Source organism: Malus sylvestris, chromosome 14 (assembly GCF_916048215.2).
Source record: "Malus sylvestris chromosome 14, drMalSylv7.2, whole genome shotgun sequence".
NCBI lineage: Eukaryota > Viridiplantae > Streptophyta > Magnoliopsida > Rosales > Rosaceae > Malus > Malus sylvestris.
In genome coordinates, this window is record NC_062273.1 from 28,339,331 (window position 1) to 28,359,101 (window position 19,771).

A 19,771-nucleotide genomic window follows, 5' to 3' on the forward strand; every position below is an offset into this window, starting at 1 on the left:
CACAAAGAATCTTTTATTTGAAGGATCCTTCAATGAGAGGGGACTGATATGTGTGTGTGTGTGTATGTATATGTATATATGCCGTCCATATTGTTGATATCATGGAGCCGATACTCGATGTCATTCATATTGTTGATATCATATTGTGTTGATAAAACGTAGTGATATGGACACATATATGGTGGCGATAGTCTGAAAATATACATGTGAAGGTCTTTTAAGGACCCTCCGAATATTTGGTACCTACACATCTCTTTTATGCCCATCAAGTGTTTGATGTAACATTTGTCAGACATATTTCGACAGGTTGCGTCGACTGCACTCGACAAATTCTCTCATATCATTCATCAAATTCCTTCGGCATGTATATGTCGATATATGTTGACATGTTCATAACATGGTTTGGCTGACGACAACAAGTCAACTAGGCATTTGAAAATTTGCCTCAATGAGTAAAAAAAACAATCTAGCGCTTCATGCGCTTTTCTATCTAAAAAACTTGGACATTTACTAGTAGGACTCCCCAAGGTTTAAATCTTGAATCCACCATTAGAGGTAGTTGAAGTTTATTATAGGTGTTGTCAATATGTCTTAGTTTGTTGTCAATATCTTACATATCGATATGTAGTCGAGTATCGTGCTCTACAAAACAGTGAAGCAAGATCCCTCTTAACAAAAGACGCATATATATATATAAGTAACATATTGGTTAAAACAAAGTGATGCCACTGATTTGTCCCATATATATATTATATACGTATTAGTTGAAACATTCAACTTAATTGGATAGTTAATAAGGCTCTCTTGAAGCAATATGATTTTCCCATCGACTTTAATTAGGATGTTTCGTGCTATATCGACTTTAATTAGGATGTTTCGTGCTATTGAAGAGGCCATGTGCTCAACAATTATATAAACCACTAATAAGGTCAACCTAATTATGAACTTAACCAGAGATTATAGTTTGCTGGGTCAAGCTCTCAATTCCAAAGCTAAACAAGGCAGCTCCTCCGCTAGCAATAATCAAAATATATCTATTACAATTTGCAGACACATTCCGCTAGCTGCCAGCGTTTTTCTGCATTGCAAATAATTAATGACATTCTGGTCAAAGTAAACTCTTCTGCAGTTCCATATTATCGACACTAGACAGTGATCGCCACGACTTTCCCACGATAAGTATTGAAGTTAGGGATGGGCAAACACCCATCAATTATGGGTAACCGTGGTTATCCGCCTATTTAAATTTTACGGTTACGGTTATGGGTAACCGTTTAGATAAATAAACGGTTATGGGTATAACCGTTTACCCGCGAAATTTAAATGGGCAATTATGGGTATTAACCGCGGTTATAAATAGGTAACCGTTTATCTATTTATTTTATATATGTAAAATTAACACAAACCATGTTCCTTATCGAACAAAACTTTGATCAATGCTATTGACTATAGTGCATGATTTATGTAGCTAATATAATATAGTTTTCCTTAACCACTTTAAATTTCATGGTCCATTATATATATTATGTTAATACTTAACATTCTGAGTTAAATAACTCAAGAATACTGTCTTTTAACAGTTTTCGTAACCCAAGAATACTTAGCAAATTTTATATTACCTTCATTGTTAACAGTTAAAAATATCGTCCGTAAATTATTATTTCAATTATTTGAATGATATAAGGACTTAAAAAATTAAAATGCGGAAATGTAAGATGAATGTACCTATAACGGTGTTTAATTGTCAGAAAAAGAAAATTATGACAAATTTTTCTTTTTCAATTTTCAAGTTGTTAAAAAAACACGTAGATAGAAGAAAAATGAGTAAATGGTAAAAAAGAAAGGATAAATGGGTTAAAAAAATGATAAATGGGTAAACGGGTATTAAACGGTTACGGTTAAATGAGTACACGGTTATGGGTATGGTTAACCATTTATAAACGGTTATGGGTATGGGTATAACAATTTAGGCAATTACCCAACGGGTAAACGGTTATACGGGTATGAGAATAAACGGTTATGGATAAATAACCGCGGTTACCCGCCCGCCATAACCATTGCCCATCCCTAATTGAAGTTGAACAAATCCATATAATCTATCCCCTCTCACACGTAAAGAATTTTTTTGTTGAAGAAAGTAAAGTCCCTTGCCAGATATTTGGCAAAGTAAATATATTCCATTGATAATAACACGAAATTATTTTGTTTAAAATTTCGGTACTTACTAATCTGTATATGTTATTAAGTTGGGCGCAATATTATTGAGGTTAACATTTTGTTAGGTATTTCTTTGCTTTTGTTTTTTTCGCAAGATAATTGACTTTCAATAGCTTTGTGTTTGACTTCAGTAATATCCTGACAGAAATCCCACAAGTAGGGTTTTGTTAATTAGTAAGATTGCTTCCTCAATTGCACAACATGTTCCCTTCATTAGTAATTGGTGGGAGTGGCATATATATAAATGTATAGCATGCAACTATTGTTTTCATCCGCAGCTCCCTGTATCTATACATCTCTATTTCTCTGAGATCCCATCAAAAAGAAAATTAGAGTAGTAGCTAGCTAGCTAGGCTAATGGGAAATCCAGAAGGAGGGCCGTCTGCGAACGACGGCGATCATGATCTCTACCAACCTCAAGTGGAGGTGGAGCATGAGTTACAAGCTGATCAACAATTTCAATACCAACTAGTGTCCGAAACCACCAGCCACGACCAAAACCAAGAAGATCAATACCAACAGCCACCACCACAGCCACCCAATAATGCACCTCAAAATAATTATGACCCCCAAGCACAAGCACAAGCACAAGCACAAGGAGTCTTTCAGCAACTACCGCCATCTCAGCCTCAGCCAGTAGGGTTCCCACCACCACAAGGTCCTCCACAACAAAACCCCTACCAGACTCCAACGCCTCAGCCAGCACAGTTCCCACCTCAAGGCCCACAACAATTCCCACCGCAAAACCCACAATTCCAAAATCAACAACAAGAAGCAAACTATCAGCAGCCTAGGCCTGCACAGTTTCCACCCCAGCCCCAGAGTAATATGCAAACCAATCCAAACCGTAATCCCATGTATGCAAATGTACCTAACCAACCCGGGGCGGTCTACCCGCCACAAGGACCACAACCAATGGGCATGGGGAACCAACAACCTCCAGCTCAGTTTCCTCCCCAATCTCCAGCGAATTATAATCAGCAATATCAGAAGCCGGCAGTGCAATTTTCCACACAGAATCAACAATACCAACAACAGCAGCCTAATAATGGTTATGCTGCTCAAGGGGTTCCAATGCAGCAGAGTCCTTACCAGCAGGGACCTCTTAATCACGTCAACCTGCAGAATGCTGGAACTGAGCAATGGAGTTCTGAGTTATTTGATTGCATGGATGATCCAATGAATGGTACGCACATACATACATACATATCTAGGGCTTGTTTGAAACTGTTTTTGTAGGAAATAATTTTGTTCATAAGCGTTTTTGCTAAAATTGCTTTTTCTTAGAAACACAGGTTATTAAAATTAAAGTTTTTTCAAGTGCTTTCTTAGTGCTTCCCCAGAAAGTGCTATAACGCAAAACCACTTTTAACTTCATTTCATCAAATGCTTCAAAAGTGTTTTTAATTGTCATAAAGCACTTCTAGCCCTTTCAAAAATAACCACACCCTTATTTATTTCTCCTTCCGCATCCAATGTATAGCTAGTTTTCATATTTTGAACTATGAGTTGAGATTTATTATGAACATTACTATGACATTTCAGCTCTCACAACGGCTTTCGTTCCATGCTTGACGTTTGGCCAGATAGCAGAGGTTGTAGATAACGGCAGATCCTGTAAGCCAAATTCCAAAACATGTATCTTATATTCAAACTACATATCATTTTACAATATTTGAAGTGAGAATTAATCCGTATTGTGCATGCGATATTGACGTATATATCCATACTACTGTGTAGCATGTGCGACCAGCGGATTGTTCTACGGATTGATTGCAGCGTTCATTGGGATACCATTCATAATGTCATGCACGTATCGCACAAAGCTGCGCAGCAAATACAACCTAATCGAGTCCCCCGCACCCGATTGGGTCATCCATTTATTATGCGAACCCTGCGCTCTTTGCCAAGAGTACCGGGAACTTCAAGTCAGAGGGATTGACCCTTCAATCGGATGGATAGGAAACGTGCAAAGGAATCCCAGCTTGCAGCAGCCGAATGTTAATATGATGATGCCTCCAATGAACCAAAATATGAATCAGTATTGATTAAAAAAAATCCTAATGTTTGTGATGAACAAGATCAACCGTTTGCAGATTACTTGCATTTACTTATGCATGCCTCAAGGCTATTTTTCTCTCTGTGTTATGTTTATTTTCGTATGTTGATATTTGTGGATACTCTGAATATGTATCGCTTCCTTTTGTAATTTTGAACGATTTGCCATTTTCATGTATTGAAAATTCAAAAGAACACTTTTAGTTTTGATGATTTCTGGAGTTCTGTATACTATTAAAGATTTAGATATAACGTGTGCAGCCGCAAGCTAGGTCTAATGGTTAGTAGACATTCATCTTTATACAAGTTGGTAAAGTCATTAGGTTAACTAAATAACTACTAGTAAATGATTACATACGACTTGGGAGCAGCCTCTCCATAAATGGGGGTAAGGCTAGCCGACATTCACCTCTCCCAGACCCTGCGTAAAGCGGGAGCCTTGTGCATTGGGTACGACTTTTAAATGATTACATACAACAACATTATATAAAAGGTGCAGATGTGGTTAAACTAATTAGTCAGAGCAATTAATATGACCATATCCCTTGTACGTGAGTTTAATTTTCCCTCCATTCAAATTAGAACAAAAGGTTATGTTGGATTTTATAATTATTCATTATCCCATACAATTTTGTATAATTAGAGACTAGTAAGCTGGAGTGATCAATGCTTCCTTGCTGTCAACCGTGTTGATAATGTGTGGGCGTATGGATAGAATAGTAAGTGAGAGGCTGTCCTTAGTTTTCTCGTCTGTATACAAGGACTTGTTGAAGAAGTTGTCCATTGGGTACCTTTGATGGTCAAACCCCTCTTCCCTGGACAAAGGGACGTCCTAGGGTTGATCTCATATATAGGACGTCCTCAAGCACACAACGATCATGGAACATCAACCAAATCAGGCGGCGCCGCTGGTATTCCACTCTCAAGCGTCAAAATTAGCATCACTACATGTACATGTCCAAAAACTCCCCCACCACCACCAACCTTAACAACTCCCACCTCAAAATAACCCTAATATTAATTCCCACATCAACATTATTAACAAAGGACCTAGTCCTGATCATGAAGCAGGTAATCATCAGGCAAACCCCCTCTTCCTCTTCCCACAAAAATGCCGGAATATCACGCCCTTACCATCAGGCAGATCACGATCACTATCATCATCAACATGCCCGGCCATTACATGTACAGTTGCCACCCTCAAACCTCCATAGTGCTAATCTCATCTTGCAACAGCAGATTAAATTGGCCTCACCATAATTACAACGCGTTTGTACCCTCAGCTCCACGCCCGCCTTCACGTACATATTATCCTCCTCCTCATCATCATTGAGCTGCTTCGGCTGATGCATTTAATCATTTTCATCATCATCACCATCGAGCTGATTCTGCTGATGCAATAAATTATAGTACACACCAAGTGCTTTTTCCTCCTCCGGCTGCCTACCAAATTGTTCCTCATCAGCAGCTACAGCTGCAGTATCATAATCATGCTTCCGCGGCAAGAAATCAACTGCAGCCGGTGTTGCATTATAACAATCATTTTGCTGAAACAGGAATGCCCATCCAAAACATTGAATACGTACCAGTGCCGCTAACTCCGGCAGGCATTGACGGAGCTTGGAAAACGGGGCTCTTTGAGTGCATGGACGGTCCCCCAAATGGTGCTTCCAAGTCCCAAGTTAATTCATCCTCATTCTCTAGTTCATACTACTTATATTGAACTGTTCAACTTCTAATTACACAGACTTTTTGTGATAAAACTCCACATACCTGTCATACTGAGCAGGTTTAAGATGAAATTAGTTGAGAGACAGTAACAGTATGATTACGAGTTGGCCATAGGCTGTCTCTTTGAAATTTTGGCACTATTACTTCTAACTAGTGCTAGCTACATTATGTGTTTTCTAGATATAAAACTGCTCCCAACTTTCTTTTACAGTAATTTGCAGGAGACATTCATGAACTATTTCTTGTTTTGATTATTTCAGCTCTCATGACGTTATTGTGCCCATGCTGGACGTTCGGTCAGATTGCAGAGATTGTCGATAATGGTCGAAGCTGTAAGTCGACTGAATCAATGTTCAACTTTCGTAATTAGCAATTCTAACGTCCAAAATACTCATCCGATTAATGGCTGGTGTGGTGTTTATGTTGGTCATTCATACAGCTTGTGCAACCAATACACTGATTTGCAAGCTGGTCATGTTGTGCATCTTTGTGCCATGCTTGCTATCGTGCACATACCGGAAAAAGCTAAGGAACAAGTTCGATCTGCCCGAAAGCCCTGCTCCGGATTGCGTCAGTCACTTCTTATGCGAGTGGTGTGCTCTTTGCCAAGAACATAGGGAGCTCCAGCTCAGAGGCCTAGACCCTTCTTTGGGTACGAGACTTTATATATTTTTTATTGACAAAGCAGTTTTAAACTTCTCTGATCTAGGAGATCGAAATGAGGCTCTAAAAGCAAACGCATTGAAATCAGGGGTTTCATATCTGAAAAATTTCAACTTTGTATGTTTAGGATGGGTAGGAAACATGGAGCAAATTCAGAGGATGCAGCAAAAGCGGCAAGCTGCTGTGAATCCACCAGCTACCCAAAGAATGACGGGTTATTGAACAAAACACGAAGTGTAGCAACTTCAGTCATGACATGCTCACCGTGATTTTCGATCCACCGATGAAGATGCTTCGGTTTTCCGTTCGTGGTGCAGGGATGGATCATCCGTGTATATACCGTTCGATGTGAATGAAAATTTTGTGCTTATCGTAGTAAAGAGACACATTAAGGGATAAATTTCACACATACAATACCACAATCCAATCTCCGGTAAAATCAGCAAGACATCGTAATTTGGTGCCGAAAATGCGACGTAAAAATACCAAACTAAGCAAACTTGAAAACGCACACCATCGAGCAAGAAATACTATTTCGTATAATAATACAAAAACGGGGCAACAACAAAACACCCCCAACTTCTTTTCGTTTGTATTTATAGCTTGAACACGTTACATCTCAGAATATACGTAGGTAGGTACAACGTATAGTAACTGCAAGAGAAAACAAAACCTATGCCATTCAATATTCAGCGGAAATACACAAATGCACAAAGAACTTAGATGTTTATGGTGGCTTCCCAAAGCCTAAGAAGTCCATTACGACCGCCACTGCATATCCTTTTCCTCTCGAGGTCCGTTGCAATACATCTTACCTGGATAGCACAAGGGGAGTAAAACTGGGGAATCAAGTAGCCATTAACAATAAATCATCGAGATCTCTGCGTAAACATTTATGACGATATGGTGCATAGATAATGGTAAAACATTAGAACAACAGAATGTTCGCTTGTAGGAATAAAATGACCGGTGCAGGAAAAGTCAGGACTTCATACCACAGCAACTGTTCTTTGTGGTGTTCTATATAGTTGCCACCCGGCCATTTTTGATCCCGCGCTAGAGGAGCTACCGAGTCTCTCTTGAGGCCGATGAAAGAGAGACATGGAATTATCAGCTGCTCCAATTCCTAACCAGTGTTCTGCAGCATTGATGGACAATACAGCAGCAGTGTGGACAGTAACATTTTTTACGCATCTTATACCTCCTGCATGCAACAACAGTAACATTGAAAAAGGCTTTACTTTTAATTGGAATATGCATCTCTATCTGACAGTAATTCAAAGGGAAACTCAATCACTTCCATGAACTCTGACATAATTATGTGATAATTACACGATCTTGTAGAAACCAACCCACACCATTTTGTATTCCCTTGACTTTTCAATAGCGTCTCCATTTCTTACCCAAAAGAAAAAGAAAAAGAAAACACAGCAATAATATAGTCGACAATGAAAGAAGGAAGAAAATTGTGCTCTTACCCTCGACATTTTCCCAAAAGCGGAGTAGCCCATCAGTTGAACCTGAAACAGAAATCACATGGTATAATTCCACGAGTTCCTAATGGCACGTGTAAAAGATTTGCAACCAAAAATCTTTGAAGCAATCTAAGGAAATAACAATGCAAACAGAATAGGATATATAGTGCCAACCTGTAATTATTCCTTTGTCAAGTGTGGAATACTCAACGCTTAATATGGGGCCAGCATGGCATGCTAGAACAGCATCACAAGTTCCTCGGGAAACAGACCACATCCTTGCAGTCCAGTCATCACTACCAGTAACAACTGTGTCCCCCACCATTCTAATCGACCTGCAAGATTGACATATAAATTATGTGTCTACTTAAGAATCATCAAGAAAAACATAAAATCTGGAAAAGCTATGCTCCTTTAGCTTACCGAATCCATTTGGTATGCCCTACAAGCTTGTGCATTGGCTTGCCAGCACGAATATCCCAGATGTTTGTGACGCTGATAATGCAGGTACTCAGAGAATTAATTTCTAGGAATTTGTTGAAAAACATTTTAATTCATAATTTTATGAGCATGCTTAATCATCAGTTTCATTATACTTACACATCTCTACCACCAGCTGCTAAAATTCCTGTGGAATCATCATATTCCATACATAGAACAGCACTAGAGCAACGACCAACGGTTGCCACACAAGTGTCAGTTCTGACATCCCACATCTTTACAGTTCCATCATGAGCAGCAGTAAGTACACGTTCACCAGACAGCATGCGTGCACAACTAACCTACAAGGATGGACAGTGGAATAGAGTTCAATACACAGTGTACATTAAGGACGAGATATTAATTTCGAAATATTGGTCACTTTTCATGACCATCGCATCATAATGTAACAACTGAGTTGATTTTTCATGCACCGGAAAGTAGTCAATATACAAAGTGAGTAAGCTCACTGGTGCATCATGGCCTTTCAACTCTTCTAGAAGCTGAGTAGTTTGCTTATCCCATACTAAAACAGTTTGATCATCCGAACCTGATACTACTTTTCCTCGATCAGAACTTATTGCACGGACAGCTCTGTAACAAGGCCCAGAAAGACATGAGAGGAAGGACACTAAGCTAAGTTGAATTGGTCATGCTAAGTTGCATCATGTGTGAGCATGCAAGAAAAGCCAACCAAATTCTAAAAAAATTTAGTAACACTAAAGTTTATTTTAAAAGTTCAATAATAGAATAGTAAACTAGTAAATGCAACCAAAAAAGAACATAATGATGATAGCAAGAACAAAAAAACAGTAGAATACAAACAAAACCTTGTATGTCCTTTCAAGGTTGCTCGAAGTTCATTACCACGAAAACTAGGATCCCAGATCTTAACCTGAAAGATTGCTGAAAAGAATTATTATTACCCCTTTACAGGATACATTCTGTGCAATGAATTGTATGGTAGATATGTAAGGCTTACAGTGGAGTCTGTGCTTCCACTGATAAAGAAACCGGCATCTTCCCGGTCACCCACAAGATCCCAAACGTCTCTCTTCGTTACACAATGTAAAGCAGTGACGGAACCACTATGACCTCTAAGTAAGCGAACATTGGTTTGAGTTTTCTTCTGGCCAGTGGCTGACAAATCTTGCTTACGAGGAGTCCCATTTTCATTTGCAGCTTAATGACAAGAAACTACGGTGAGTACATGCAGATAATCAAACATCACATGCAAGCACATAATCTTAGCAACAGACATACCTGAAGAGCCACCATCAGAAGTCCATTTACGAACACGACTTAAAGAGGTGGTTCTGGATGCAGTATCCCTGCTGAACATGCTCTGAACCCAGCTCCTTCCAACACCAGAAGCTTCAGCAGGCTGCTGATTCTCAACTGTAGCATCTTTTGAACGTGGAGATGCTAATCCATGAGACAACATGGATTGACCCTTGAAATTAGTGATACCCCAATAACCAATGAGTAGGTGCTCGATATGCGACAAGAACCCTCTCAGCTTTATCTGAAAAATACATAACCAAGGAACACCATCACCAATGGATCGAAAAACCAAAGAAAACTTCAGTTGCATGCATCCAAGTGGAAAAAGGGAGGGTGCCAATAAATTTGACCGCGGCTCCTCATGGATCTCAACAGTGCATCTGAATGGCCATTAGTCACTAGAATAATGAGTAAAAGTAGATGAAACAAGTTCGAACCCAAAACAGCACTACAAGATCAAGGGCATTCCTAGCCACCCCAAAAAAGTAATAAGGTATGTTTCAAGTTCTTTTTTAAACAATTTTGTGAGCATAGGTTATCAGTTTTCAGAATTTGAGAGCGAAACCAATAGCCTGCATCACCGAAGACAGAACCAACACAGATAACCTAATATCATCTAGCCAACAGTGAGCACCTAATCTAAAGGAAATTATAATCTCATACAGAAAAATAGACAAGGATACCACTGCAATATTAATTAGAACTGCATAAGCTGAAATAGAGAAAAAAATTACTTACAAATTGTGTGTATCCAATATTGTTCTTCTCTGCTATCGTTTCAATCATGTACCAAGCATCAGTATCAGGAATTCCCAACCCAGCCTTCATGTTGACATAAAACGAACTCGTAAACAAACTAATGAAAAGAAATTAAAAGGTTGACAAGTGCCAGAAAATTTATAAGATAAAGAAGAAACAGCACCATGTGCGATTCCACATAAATTAAGTGCGCAGCCACCAAAGACGCATAGTTAGCCGACCTGATGTAACAACAAAAAACAAACATTACTTTGCAAAAGATTACATCTGACATGGTGTAATATAAGTTTATTATTTCTAGTGTACTAAGTAGAAGATCAAAAACTATATGCTACTTTGAAGTTTGTTTACTAGCTTCTGTCTAAGCTTACCATTTAAGTCCAAGGTACAAGGCTTGTATATATAAATTCATCAGACAGTAAATTCAAAATTCGGGATTAAGTTGATTTATCCACCAAGTAAAAAAGAAGATAAATGCCTGAAATTCTTACTTGTTTGAAGACCGTTCCATTAGATAGTCAAAGTATCCTTCCCAAAAGCTGCAAAATAAAAAAAAGTACACAGTGAATCAACAATTCACTTGTAAAACTACTAGGTAGGACAGATGTAGAAATAAGTCAGTTTTAACATAAAGAAATAGAAACTTGAGTGCTATAAAGAACCTAAACAAGATAAGAAAGCCACTATGTAGCGGAAAAGAATATGAACTACAATACAAATCTCAAAAATCTTATAGAGTTACTTAAGGCAGCCTATAAATAAGAGTAAGCAAAGCTTGTCAAGTACTGCAAGTAAGTTACTATCACTAATGGCGTTCTTGTCATCTGGTTTATTTATTACTCTTGAATATCCACATTGTCATGATGTAAGTTTAAATTACAGTTTTACAGCTCTGAGCTTCAAGGAAGACCGGAAACGTAAGGCTTTATAACACTTTGCGTTGGTCTAGATTTACGGTTACTTCCATTACTGAACATAAACTCAGTTAAAAATTTCACAGAATATGGGAAAGCATATAAGTGTGATAGACCAATGAGAAGAACCAATAACAACTTATTGCAAGGGAAAAATGAACATCAGAATAATTTATGCTCGAAATTGAGGGGCAAATGACTTGTAACCACATACCGTAATTCCTCCCAGATGGACAAAGATATAAGATGACGCTCAATGTAGTCTGAAACATTATGTGCATCCTTCTTATACATGTCAGCGGATACTTCAAGGGCATCCCTGATTGTCAACATATCATTTCGGGAAGTTGCACGACTAATAGCTGTTTTGAGCTGAATTCAAATACAAGTTATTGTTGAAGAAGATAAATTTAAAAAACAGATTATCACAAAATTCTTCTTCTGTATAAAGGTTATTAGCCTAATGACAACAGTGGACAACATGCAAAATTGACATAAATAGTCAATAATCTGTCTTCAAGTAAGCTTCTACAAAAATATGAATATAAATGAGTGTTCATGTGTATGTGCATTTTGGAGGGAAAGTAGGATATCCTTATACCAGTTCATAACTGAGAAAATGATTCGGTTTTTGCTGGATTACAAAAACATATCAATGAAGCCAGGGAAAAAGAAAAGTTCAACAAAGGAGATTTTGATGTTACAAGATCGTCATGATTCACTATTATAACTAACTTAGATCCATCTTCTGAAAATAATGAGATTTATTTGTATACCAGTTCCTTAACAGCAAGAAATTGTCCTTCAGTCAACTGACAGTGCCATCCCTGATTTATGTGTTCCCTTATACATTCAACAAACCCACTGCCACCAATTCCCTCAGCATCAGATTCAATTAAAGCTGCAAAGCCAACATACTAATGCCTGTTAATTCAAGGTCCACTGAACCACAAAACAGATTGGAATTCCAAGAAAGAGACATCAGAACTCAAGCCTCGTCATAATAAATGTTAGAGTTGAACACAGAAAAGCATACCGAGGATTGTGCCATATTCAAATGAAGAAAGAGGATCATCAGTAGGTCCCAATTTCAGAAGACGAAGCCACAGACCCTGGTCATTAAACACAATCACATCATTTAACATTAGAAGTGAAAAAAATGTCAATAAGTACATCTGTAGAACTTAATAAAATATTAATCAAGTAAAAAAAATTTTGTCCACCAGTACTTAATAACATAAAAGTAAAACATGTACCTGCAGCTTAACTTTTATGTCCAAAACCATGCACTCCCTTTCCGCCTGAATGACCAATAATTTACAGTTAAGAAAGCTCTAAAGTAGAGATACCACTACTACACATCATGTCGGAGTATAGAACTTACAGCCCTCTCCAGTGGAGTTAGGGTTTCTGATTTAGAGTCTTTACCCCCTGGAACAGACTGTGAGCTGAGGGAGAAACATAAAAATGACACAAGATTAGAAGCTCCGTTAAGATGTGTACAAGTGTTCAATTTTACTGAAAAAGCCATATCCAACTTCAAATAACCAAGAATTGTTTGGTTTCATGGTCAGCCAAGATAAAAATTAACTAGAGTCTCAAAATCCCACTACTCCAGCGGTACTAAAGTTGCTAATCTCAAGAACAGTCATTGTCTCAAATTCTCCTCAAAATAAAAAAAGTATATTAAAAAATCTCAATCTACTTATATATACTGCCACCACCTTTTATCATCCACAAAATTGCTTACATGAACCAAATTACTAACTAGTAGCAAGATTAATAACCATTTTTTAGTGTCTCTAAATGAAGCAAGTTTATTTCCAGAATGACTGAAAGTAACAGACATGAACAACATTCCATTTTCATGTGCAATAACATGCCATGTATATACCTAGAGGATAATCCACTTGCTGCAGCCAGGATCTGCTTCCTCTTTTCTTCTTGCTCTTCAGTCCTAAGGTCCGAGGGAAACCTATCATATGTGTATTTGGTACCTGCTCCTGAAATCCAGAGAAAATGAGGAAAAAACCAAAATCATGTCAAACTTAAAATCTTTAACATCTTCTGTTGACATAATTTTCAATCTTAGATAACAGCACATCAAATTCACCTGAATTTCTCACATCCGTATCTGCAATTGTTATAATCTCAGGCTCTACTGAATTTGAAGGAAGAATTGAAATAGGATTTTGGCCCCTTCTAAGTGCATCTTGTAACTTGTCAAGTAGATTATTAGTGTTTTCTTCAGAACCCAAACATCTCTCTAGATAATCCATGAAACCATGCGAATCCAGAAACTGCGTTAACTGTCAATACCAACGCAGAAATAAGCATAACACTAGGAACCCAGGACAAGAAGTTAAAATGATACTGAAAGAAAAAATTTAGTTAAAATAAACACATTCAATAAACCAACAGTACACACAAACATACTTGCCTGCTCTCCTAAAAATTCTGCAAACATGTAGAGTAGCACTAAGAATAATAATCACGACAATTACAATCACGACCATAACTACAGTAGTCATCCTGATTATGGTGCCAATATAGCCAATGTAAGTTGATATCTCAAAGACAAAGATGGGTTCAATGAAAATAAATACCATGGGTTCTGGTGGTTGGCCAGTTGACCGAGAGCGCATTGTCAAGAATGCTTGAGTGTTGAAGACATGAGTAGCAGAAATTTCCTTGGGAAAAAAGACAATTATACCGAATAAAATTCAAATGAATCCACAAATATAAATAATTAAAACCAATTCATGATCAAATTAGATAAAAGTTCGTACTATGAAGTTGCGGTAGCCACTTAAAAGTGATGCAAAGAACTTTAAGAACACTAACCTGCACAAAACAATCAAACACAAGGAATATGTGTGAAAACTTAACAATCTCCAAACAGTCAGGCTTTAGAAGAACTAAGTAGCCATAGATCAGATGGAAGACACTGAGTATAATCACAGACTGGTTAACAGTTCTAAGGTAATTACATTGCTTCAAGACCTCACCAACTTAAAGTTAAACTTAAAGAAGAATCAAGTGAACAACAATGACAGCAGGGTGTTTGTTTGATCGTAATCTGCTATGTTGGTCACAAATGTTAAGATCAATCAAGGCATAATTGCTCACTTAGCATGGAACCCCTAGAATAAGACATCAACATCTCAAATTTTACATGAATGAAAAAAAAAATGATATCCATTAATACTTCATAATCATTTCATTTGGCACCCAAGTATCACCTAAGTTGAAGGTCGTGATCCTCTCCCCAAGGTTTATTGCCAGCTTTAGAATATTGCTCAGATGAACTATATAAACCATCCTTGATCTGATCTATCCCCACAACATTGGGATACAATAGCTTTGATATCTCTCCACGCAGATTGCCCAATTCTTGCTCTGGGATTGGAGGTATATCTTCCGTTGTTGTGATACGATTACACTCAAGGTCAACAACAACTACCTAGAACCACATGAGGAAGGCAAAAAACAAATATTACATCAGTTTAATCTTCTTACATAAAAAAATTTCATCACAATTTTGCATTCTGTTGGAAGACATGATAGAAGAAGTCACAGAAGAAAAAAAAAAACTAACTAACCCAAAAGAAAAGGGTAAAAATGGAGAGCTGTAAGACATATTTATGAAAATATTGTAATTGGCTATGCTGACTAGGAATCTAATAAACATAAAATGCATATAAAAGACCAGGATATATATTGTTTAACCAGCACATGTAAATTATAATAACTATAAATTGACAAAAGTACAATTTAAGCAGAATGACTTACACCATCCATGGCCAAAGTAGATGTATCAACGCCTGAATGGAGACCCATCATATATGGCGTAGGCGCATCAATATAGTCTACTCCACTGAAAAAGAGTAACGGAATGTAGACTTGCTTCGCACAATAAACATGCACAAAAGAGACAAAAGTCAAATACAAGAAGCATAAACGATACTACTACAGCATTAGTTTCCATTGAACAAAAAATAAGTTTGGTGGGAACGTTGGAGCATAAGAAATTTTGCCACCATAATGACAAACTAAATGAAGCATATATAAAAGGGAAGAGGAACATCATTTTCTTGATCCATAAAAAGCAGTTCACGGAAGATCAATGTTTACCTGCCACCGCAATGGATAAAGTAAATGGCAAATGGCTTCTGATACAAGGGTCAAAAGTGAATATCTGCCAAAAACAGGTCAAGTTATCAAAAGGATGCACAAATACACAGTATTAAATTGTCTTAAGTAAAATGCTTACTTGTTTGATCGGATCAGTATTCTCCTTTCAAGCAACACAGCGGTGAAAAATTTAATCAAGTTGTCAACATCTAGGCACTGTACCAATGGCTGAAACGATATCTGCATGAAAGAAATTGCATAGGGTTATTGAACAGCCAGGTCAAATCTTCAACAAAAGGCAGAAGCATACTCATAACAAAGCAGAAAAGAATGGAGGGTGTACATCAACATGAGGGAGCCCATCCTTTGGTGGAGCCTCCACAGAAAGTAGACAATTGTCAATAGCAAACAGAACTCGGTCCTTTCCTGGAGTAGGCAAAGGTACAGTGGACACCAAAGATGCAATAACTTCCCATAAGGGTTTGCTGCAAATTTGACCAAACATTAGGATTCTTACCACTACGGATCTCCATATCCAAGACCATCAAATTTACCAACAGGGGATTCTCACCTACTTCCATTAGGGGAAAAACAAAGTGTAAATAATTCCTCCAGTGCATTCTTAAGTAAACGAAAGCTGGGTGACCGTGAAACAAGACAGATACATTTATCAGCAAATGAATTTGCAGGTATACAGTAAGCTTCAGCAACATCCTCACTGACTGGATCCCGGAAAGCAATGCAACTGACATAAATTTTTGTCCCATCACCCTCTGCAACAAATAAGGATTCCACCCTTAGAAAGAAACAATAAGGCAAGCCTACATGCATACTTGTAAGAAAGTAACTGCAACAATAGAAGGAACTAAACATAAAAACGATGATTAAATAAACATACTAAAAGTTGAACACAAAATAAATAGCTCTATACAACAACAACAACAACAAAGCCTTTTCCCACTAAGTGGGGTCGGCTATGTGAATCCTAGAACGCCATTGCGCTCGGTTTTGTGTCATATCCTCCGTTAGATCCAAGTACTCTAAGTCTTTTCTTAGGGTCTCTTCCAAAGTTTTCCTAGGTCTTCCTCTACCCCTTCGGCCTTGAACCTCTGTCCCGTAGTCACATCTTCGAACTGGAGCGTCAGTAGGCCTTCTTTGCACATGTCCAACCCACTCATTCCTAATCTTATCCTTTCTCGTGAGCCCACACCTCCAACGAAGCATCCTCATCTCCGCTAGACCCATTTTGTGTATGTGTTGATGCTTCACCGCCCAACATTCTGTGCCATTCAGCATCGCCGACCTTATTGCCGTCCTATAAAATTTTCCCTTGAGCTTCAGTGGCATACGACGGTCACACAACACGCCGGATGCACTCTTCCACTTCATCCATCCCGCTTGTATTCCATATATTTGTTTAAATAGCTCTATATAAATTCTAAATCTTTGTTTAAATTATAAACATACTAATCAGGAAATCTACCCATATAATGGCTCCAATACCCCCTTGGGCTTCGTATCACCACAAATTCGCGTAATCCTAACTGTATAAATGTGTGCAAAACCTCTTCATTACATTTTCCCAGTTTCTAAGCAACAAAACTAACTTCTGTACTAATGTTAAACAGAAAATAAATAATCTATCTAAATTCCAAAGCTTTGTTTAAAGTATAAACATACCAATCAACCAAGCAACCCTTATACCGGCCTCAAAATTCTCTCAATTTTCCTATCACCACGAATTTCGCATGTATAAATGTGCGTAAAACCTCTAGGTGTCATTTTTCTAGTTTCTACGTAACAACACTAACTTATGTACTAATGTTAAACGGGAAACAAATAGCTCTATCCAAATTCTAAAGCTTCGTTTAATGTTCAAACATAGAAATGAGGAAAACCGCTCGCTTGGCTCTGATGTCCTCTGAAGCATCGTGTTCCCACAATTTCACACAACCCTAAATGTATAAATCTGTGCATTACCTAAGCATCGTTGTTCGAGTTTCAAAGCAACAACACTAACTTAACTATGCAAGCTCGATTATTTCTTCAACAAGTCCAATAACAACGAAACGGATTCTCGAAAATGCATACAGCAGAGTGCATACCAGTGAGAACAATGGGGTAGCTCCGTGGAAACGTGTAGGCGTCATTGGAATCAAAGCCCGACGAATAGAACAAAACACCAGCTGGCAACACACACTGCATCAGAAAGCAATCATCAGATCATTCACAAAATGTACAAGCGCAGAAACAGAAGCAGCGAAGATTGGCCGTTGTGGCGGCGGCGGCGGCGGCGGCGGGGTAGCGGCACTTACGGTGGGGAGCTGAGGCGGAGGAGGAGGGTAGAGAGTGTGGTTGGGCGGAGGGTACTGGTCCAGAAGCGACGGCAGGTAATATGTATCGAAGCCATGGAATCCCTTGGCGCCGTCGAGGGTCCGAATCTCGGGTCCGATCCCGCACACCACGAAGTGCTCGAAGATCCGAGCCATTGGTTAACGATTGTCGCTCTCTTTCTCTCTCTACACAGAGAGATGGTATGAGAGAGAGAGGAATGGGGGGCTCAGATCTGGTGCAATTGGATTCAATCTGTCATCAGCCGCGCGGAAGCTCGCGCCTTTGGATTCCAGTCATTTTTTCTGGGTGAAGAAATTACCGGAAGGAATCAGATTCAGTCGGATAGCCCCAGTTTATACATTAATCATTGTTAATTTCAACTAACGAAGATTAATTAACCATCAAATCTCGTACCCCATAGAATGTTGGTATCACAGATGCATTTCACCCCTCCCTAGCCACATGTCTGACTTTCACATTAGTAGCATCCAAGACCTTCAGGTTGTAATTTTAAGAAACTCTCGTAATCCGTCATTTATCACTGCACTACTAACTCGTGATTATCATGTTCAATTTTTTTATTGATGCAAGTGCATGATATTTTTATATAAATTTCATAATTGCAAAAATTTATTTTATAGCATATACAATTGTTTCACAAAATAACCAATATAATTAAACATTATGAAGATTAATCTTTAGTTGCATCTTTTTTTATTTGCTTGGGCCATGTGGTAAATCAATCATTTGTCTTCTTGGGTTTGGATTTAATCCTCTCATGCCTACCAAAACATTCATGCCTAATGTGAAATTCTATCCTTGAATTTTACTATTTACGGCGTAAATTTTTTTCAAAAGGTGTAAAAGGACGAAATGCTTCTATTGTGCTCAACGGGAGTTTACGTTAACATATTTCATCATTTCATGTTTTTCCACATTTCTCAACATATTTAAATGAAAATTTTAACAAAAAACTTCCGGTACTGTTCATTTTAACGAAAAATCACATTTTTACACAAAAAAAGTCAATCTTAACACTATTCACTTTACCATTTATTTTGTCTTTTTCGTTAAAACTCAAAATTTTCAAACCCTTTTCATTAGTTTTTCTTATTTAAATAATACATGTCGCTACGAACGGTTATCGTAAACTAAAAGTAATTCAAAGCTATAACGAAACTTGAAATGTAGTCATTTTACATTTATTGGAAACACATTTGGTTATGGAAAACTCTCTCGGTCAATCTCTTCCCGTCTATCATCTCTCCATTTTCTCTCTACCCCTCTCTTTGTCCAAACAAAAAGTCCACCACACCATCCGACGAATTTCTTACACCAAAATCACCATATTTGTGACCGTCTCACTCCCACGAACCCAGTGATGGGTTTTGTTTCATGAAAAACCGAAGAAAAACAGAGGTTCTGGAGCTTCAAAACGGACCGACACCATCCCAGCCAATTTCCCGCCGATTCTGGCCAGGGTGAGACCTCTAACCACCATATTTGGATTACTCTCGTTGAATAGATGAAGTTTCATATATGGATTGTGGAATTTAGTTGAGAAGCGAGTGACATATGAGCGTTTGAAATTTCTCCAGAAAACTGGCCATTTCTGCAGAGTGCAGACGCACAAACCAAACCCAAGGGCGCCAACTGCACTACATTTACGTTCAACAGTAGCACAATATTGAATCCATATCCATCAATTTCAATCAACTTTCG

At 38.1% G+C, this 19,771-nt stretch overlaps 3 protein-coding genes across 4 annotated transcripts; 2 read left to right on the plus strand and 1 right to left on the minus strand.

The window, feature by feature from the left end:
• The first annotated feature begins 2,504 nt into the window (after positions 1 to 2,504).
• On the plus strand, positions 2,505 to 4,465 carry LOC126600396 (protein PLANT CADMIUM RESISTANCE 6-like). Its single transcript, XM_050266975.1, has 3 exons — positions 2,505 to 3,403; positions 3,763 to 3,834; positions 3,958 to 4,465. The coding sequence occupies exons 1-3, from the start codon at positions 2,575 to 2,577 to the stop codon at positions 4,263 to 4,265; spliced, it is 1,209 nt and encodes a 402-aa protein (XP_050122932.1). The 5' UTR covers positions 2,505 to 2,574; the 3' UTR covers positions 4,266 to 4,465.
• A 368-nt stretch (positions 4,466 to 4,833) lies between these two features.
• On the plus strand, positions 4,834 to 6,891 carry LOC126599793 (protein PLANT CADMIUM RESISTANCE 7-like). Its single transcript, XM_050266241.1, has 4 exons — positions 4,834 to 5,939; positions 6,267 to 6,338; positions 6,446 to 6,658; positions 6,797 to 6,891. The coding sequence occupies exons 1-4, from the start codon at positions 5,834 to 5,836 to the stop codon at positions 6,889 to 6,891; spliced, it is 486 nt and encodes a 161-aa protein (XP_050122198.1). The 5' UTR covers positions 4,834 to 5,833.
• A 296-nt stretch (positions 6,892 to 7,187) lies between these two features.
• On the minus strand, positions 7,188 to 18,463 carry LOC126599792 (DENN domain and WD repeat-containing protein SCD1). Of its 2 annotated transcripts, XM_050266239.1 has the most exons (30): positions 18,031 to 18,457; positions 17,821 to 17,914; positions 16,287 to 16,488; positions 16,059 to 16,200; positions 15,855 to 15,955; positions 15,716 to 15,779; positions 15,374 to 15,487; positions 14,824 to 15,044; positions 14,371 to 14,425; positions 14,188 to 14,271; positions 13,695 to 13,890; positions 13,476 to 13,584; positions 12,966 to 13,029; positions 12,838 to 12,882; positions 12,618 to 12,693; positions 12,358 to 12,482; positions 11,796 to 11,953; positions 11,159 to 11,206; positions 10,831 to 10,888; positions 10,647 to 10,730; positions 9,888 to 10,149; positions 9,607 to 9,806; positions 9,455 to 9,519; positions 9,095 to 9,218; positions 8,745 to 8,926; positions 8,568 to 8,639; positions 8,319 to 8,479; positions 8,148 to 8,189; positions 7,665 to 7,873; positions 7,188 to 7,484 (listed from the first exon to the last, which is right to left on the minus strand). In XM_050266239.1, exons 1-30 carry the CDS (start codon positions 18,202 to 18,204, stop codon positions 7,389 to 7,391), a joined length of 3,627 nt encoding a protein of 1,208 aa, XP_050122196.1. In that variant the 5' UTR covers positions 18,205 to 18,457; the 3' UTR covers positions 7,188 to 7,388. The 2 variants fall into 2 exon arrangements, with proteins under 2 accessions (XP_050122196.1, XP_050122197.1); XM_050266240.1 differs by lacking the exons at positions 7,188 to 7,484; positions 7,665 to 7,873; positions 8,148 to 8,189; ... (1 more) ...; positions 8,568 to 8,639; positions 8,745 to 8,926 and having other exon boundaries at positions 9,133 to 9,218; positions 9,455 to 9,530; positions 18,031 to 18,463.
• Positions 18,464 to 19,771: the final 1,308 nt, after the last annotated feature.

Bases quoted from the DNA above. Each gene is read 5' to 3' on its own strand.
- LOC126600396 (XM_050266975.1), top strand. From the start codon at position 2,575: ATGGGAAATCCAGAAGGAGGGCCGTCTGCGAACGACGGCGATCATGAT. The intron at 3,404-3,762 runs GTACGCACATAC...ATGACATTTCAG, and splicing joins CATGGATGATCCAATGAATG to CTCTCACAACGGCTTTCGTT. The intron at 3,835-3,957 runs GTAAGCCAAATT...ACTACTGTGTAG, and splicing joins TGTAGATAACGGCAGATCCT to CATGTGCGACCAGCGGATTG.
- LOC126599793 (XM_050266241.1), top strand. From the start codon at position 5,834: ATGCCCATCCAAAACATTGAATACGTACCAGTGCCGCTAACTCCGGCA. The intron at 5,940-6,266 runs GTGCTTCCAAGT...TGATTATTTCAG, and splicing joins CATGGACGGTCCCCCAAATG to CTCTCATGACGTTATTGTGC. The intron at 6,659-6,796 runs GTACGAGACTTT...TTGTATGTTTAG, and splicing joins AGGCCTAGACCCTTCTTTGG to GATGGGTAGGAAACATGGAG.
- LOC126599792 (XM_050266239.1), bottom strand. From the start codon at position 18,204: ATGGCTCGGATCTTCGAGCACTTCGTGGTGTGCGGGATCGGACCCGAG. The intron at 17,915-18,030 runs GTAAGTGCCGCT...TTTCTGATGCAG, and splicing joins CTCCGCCTCAGCTCCCCACC to TGTGTGTTGCCAGCTGGTGT. The intron at 9,219-9,454 runs GTTTTGTTTGTA...GCCTTGTTACAG, and splicing joins ACCTTGAAAGGACATACAAG to AGCTGTCCGTGCAATAAGTT.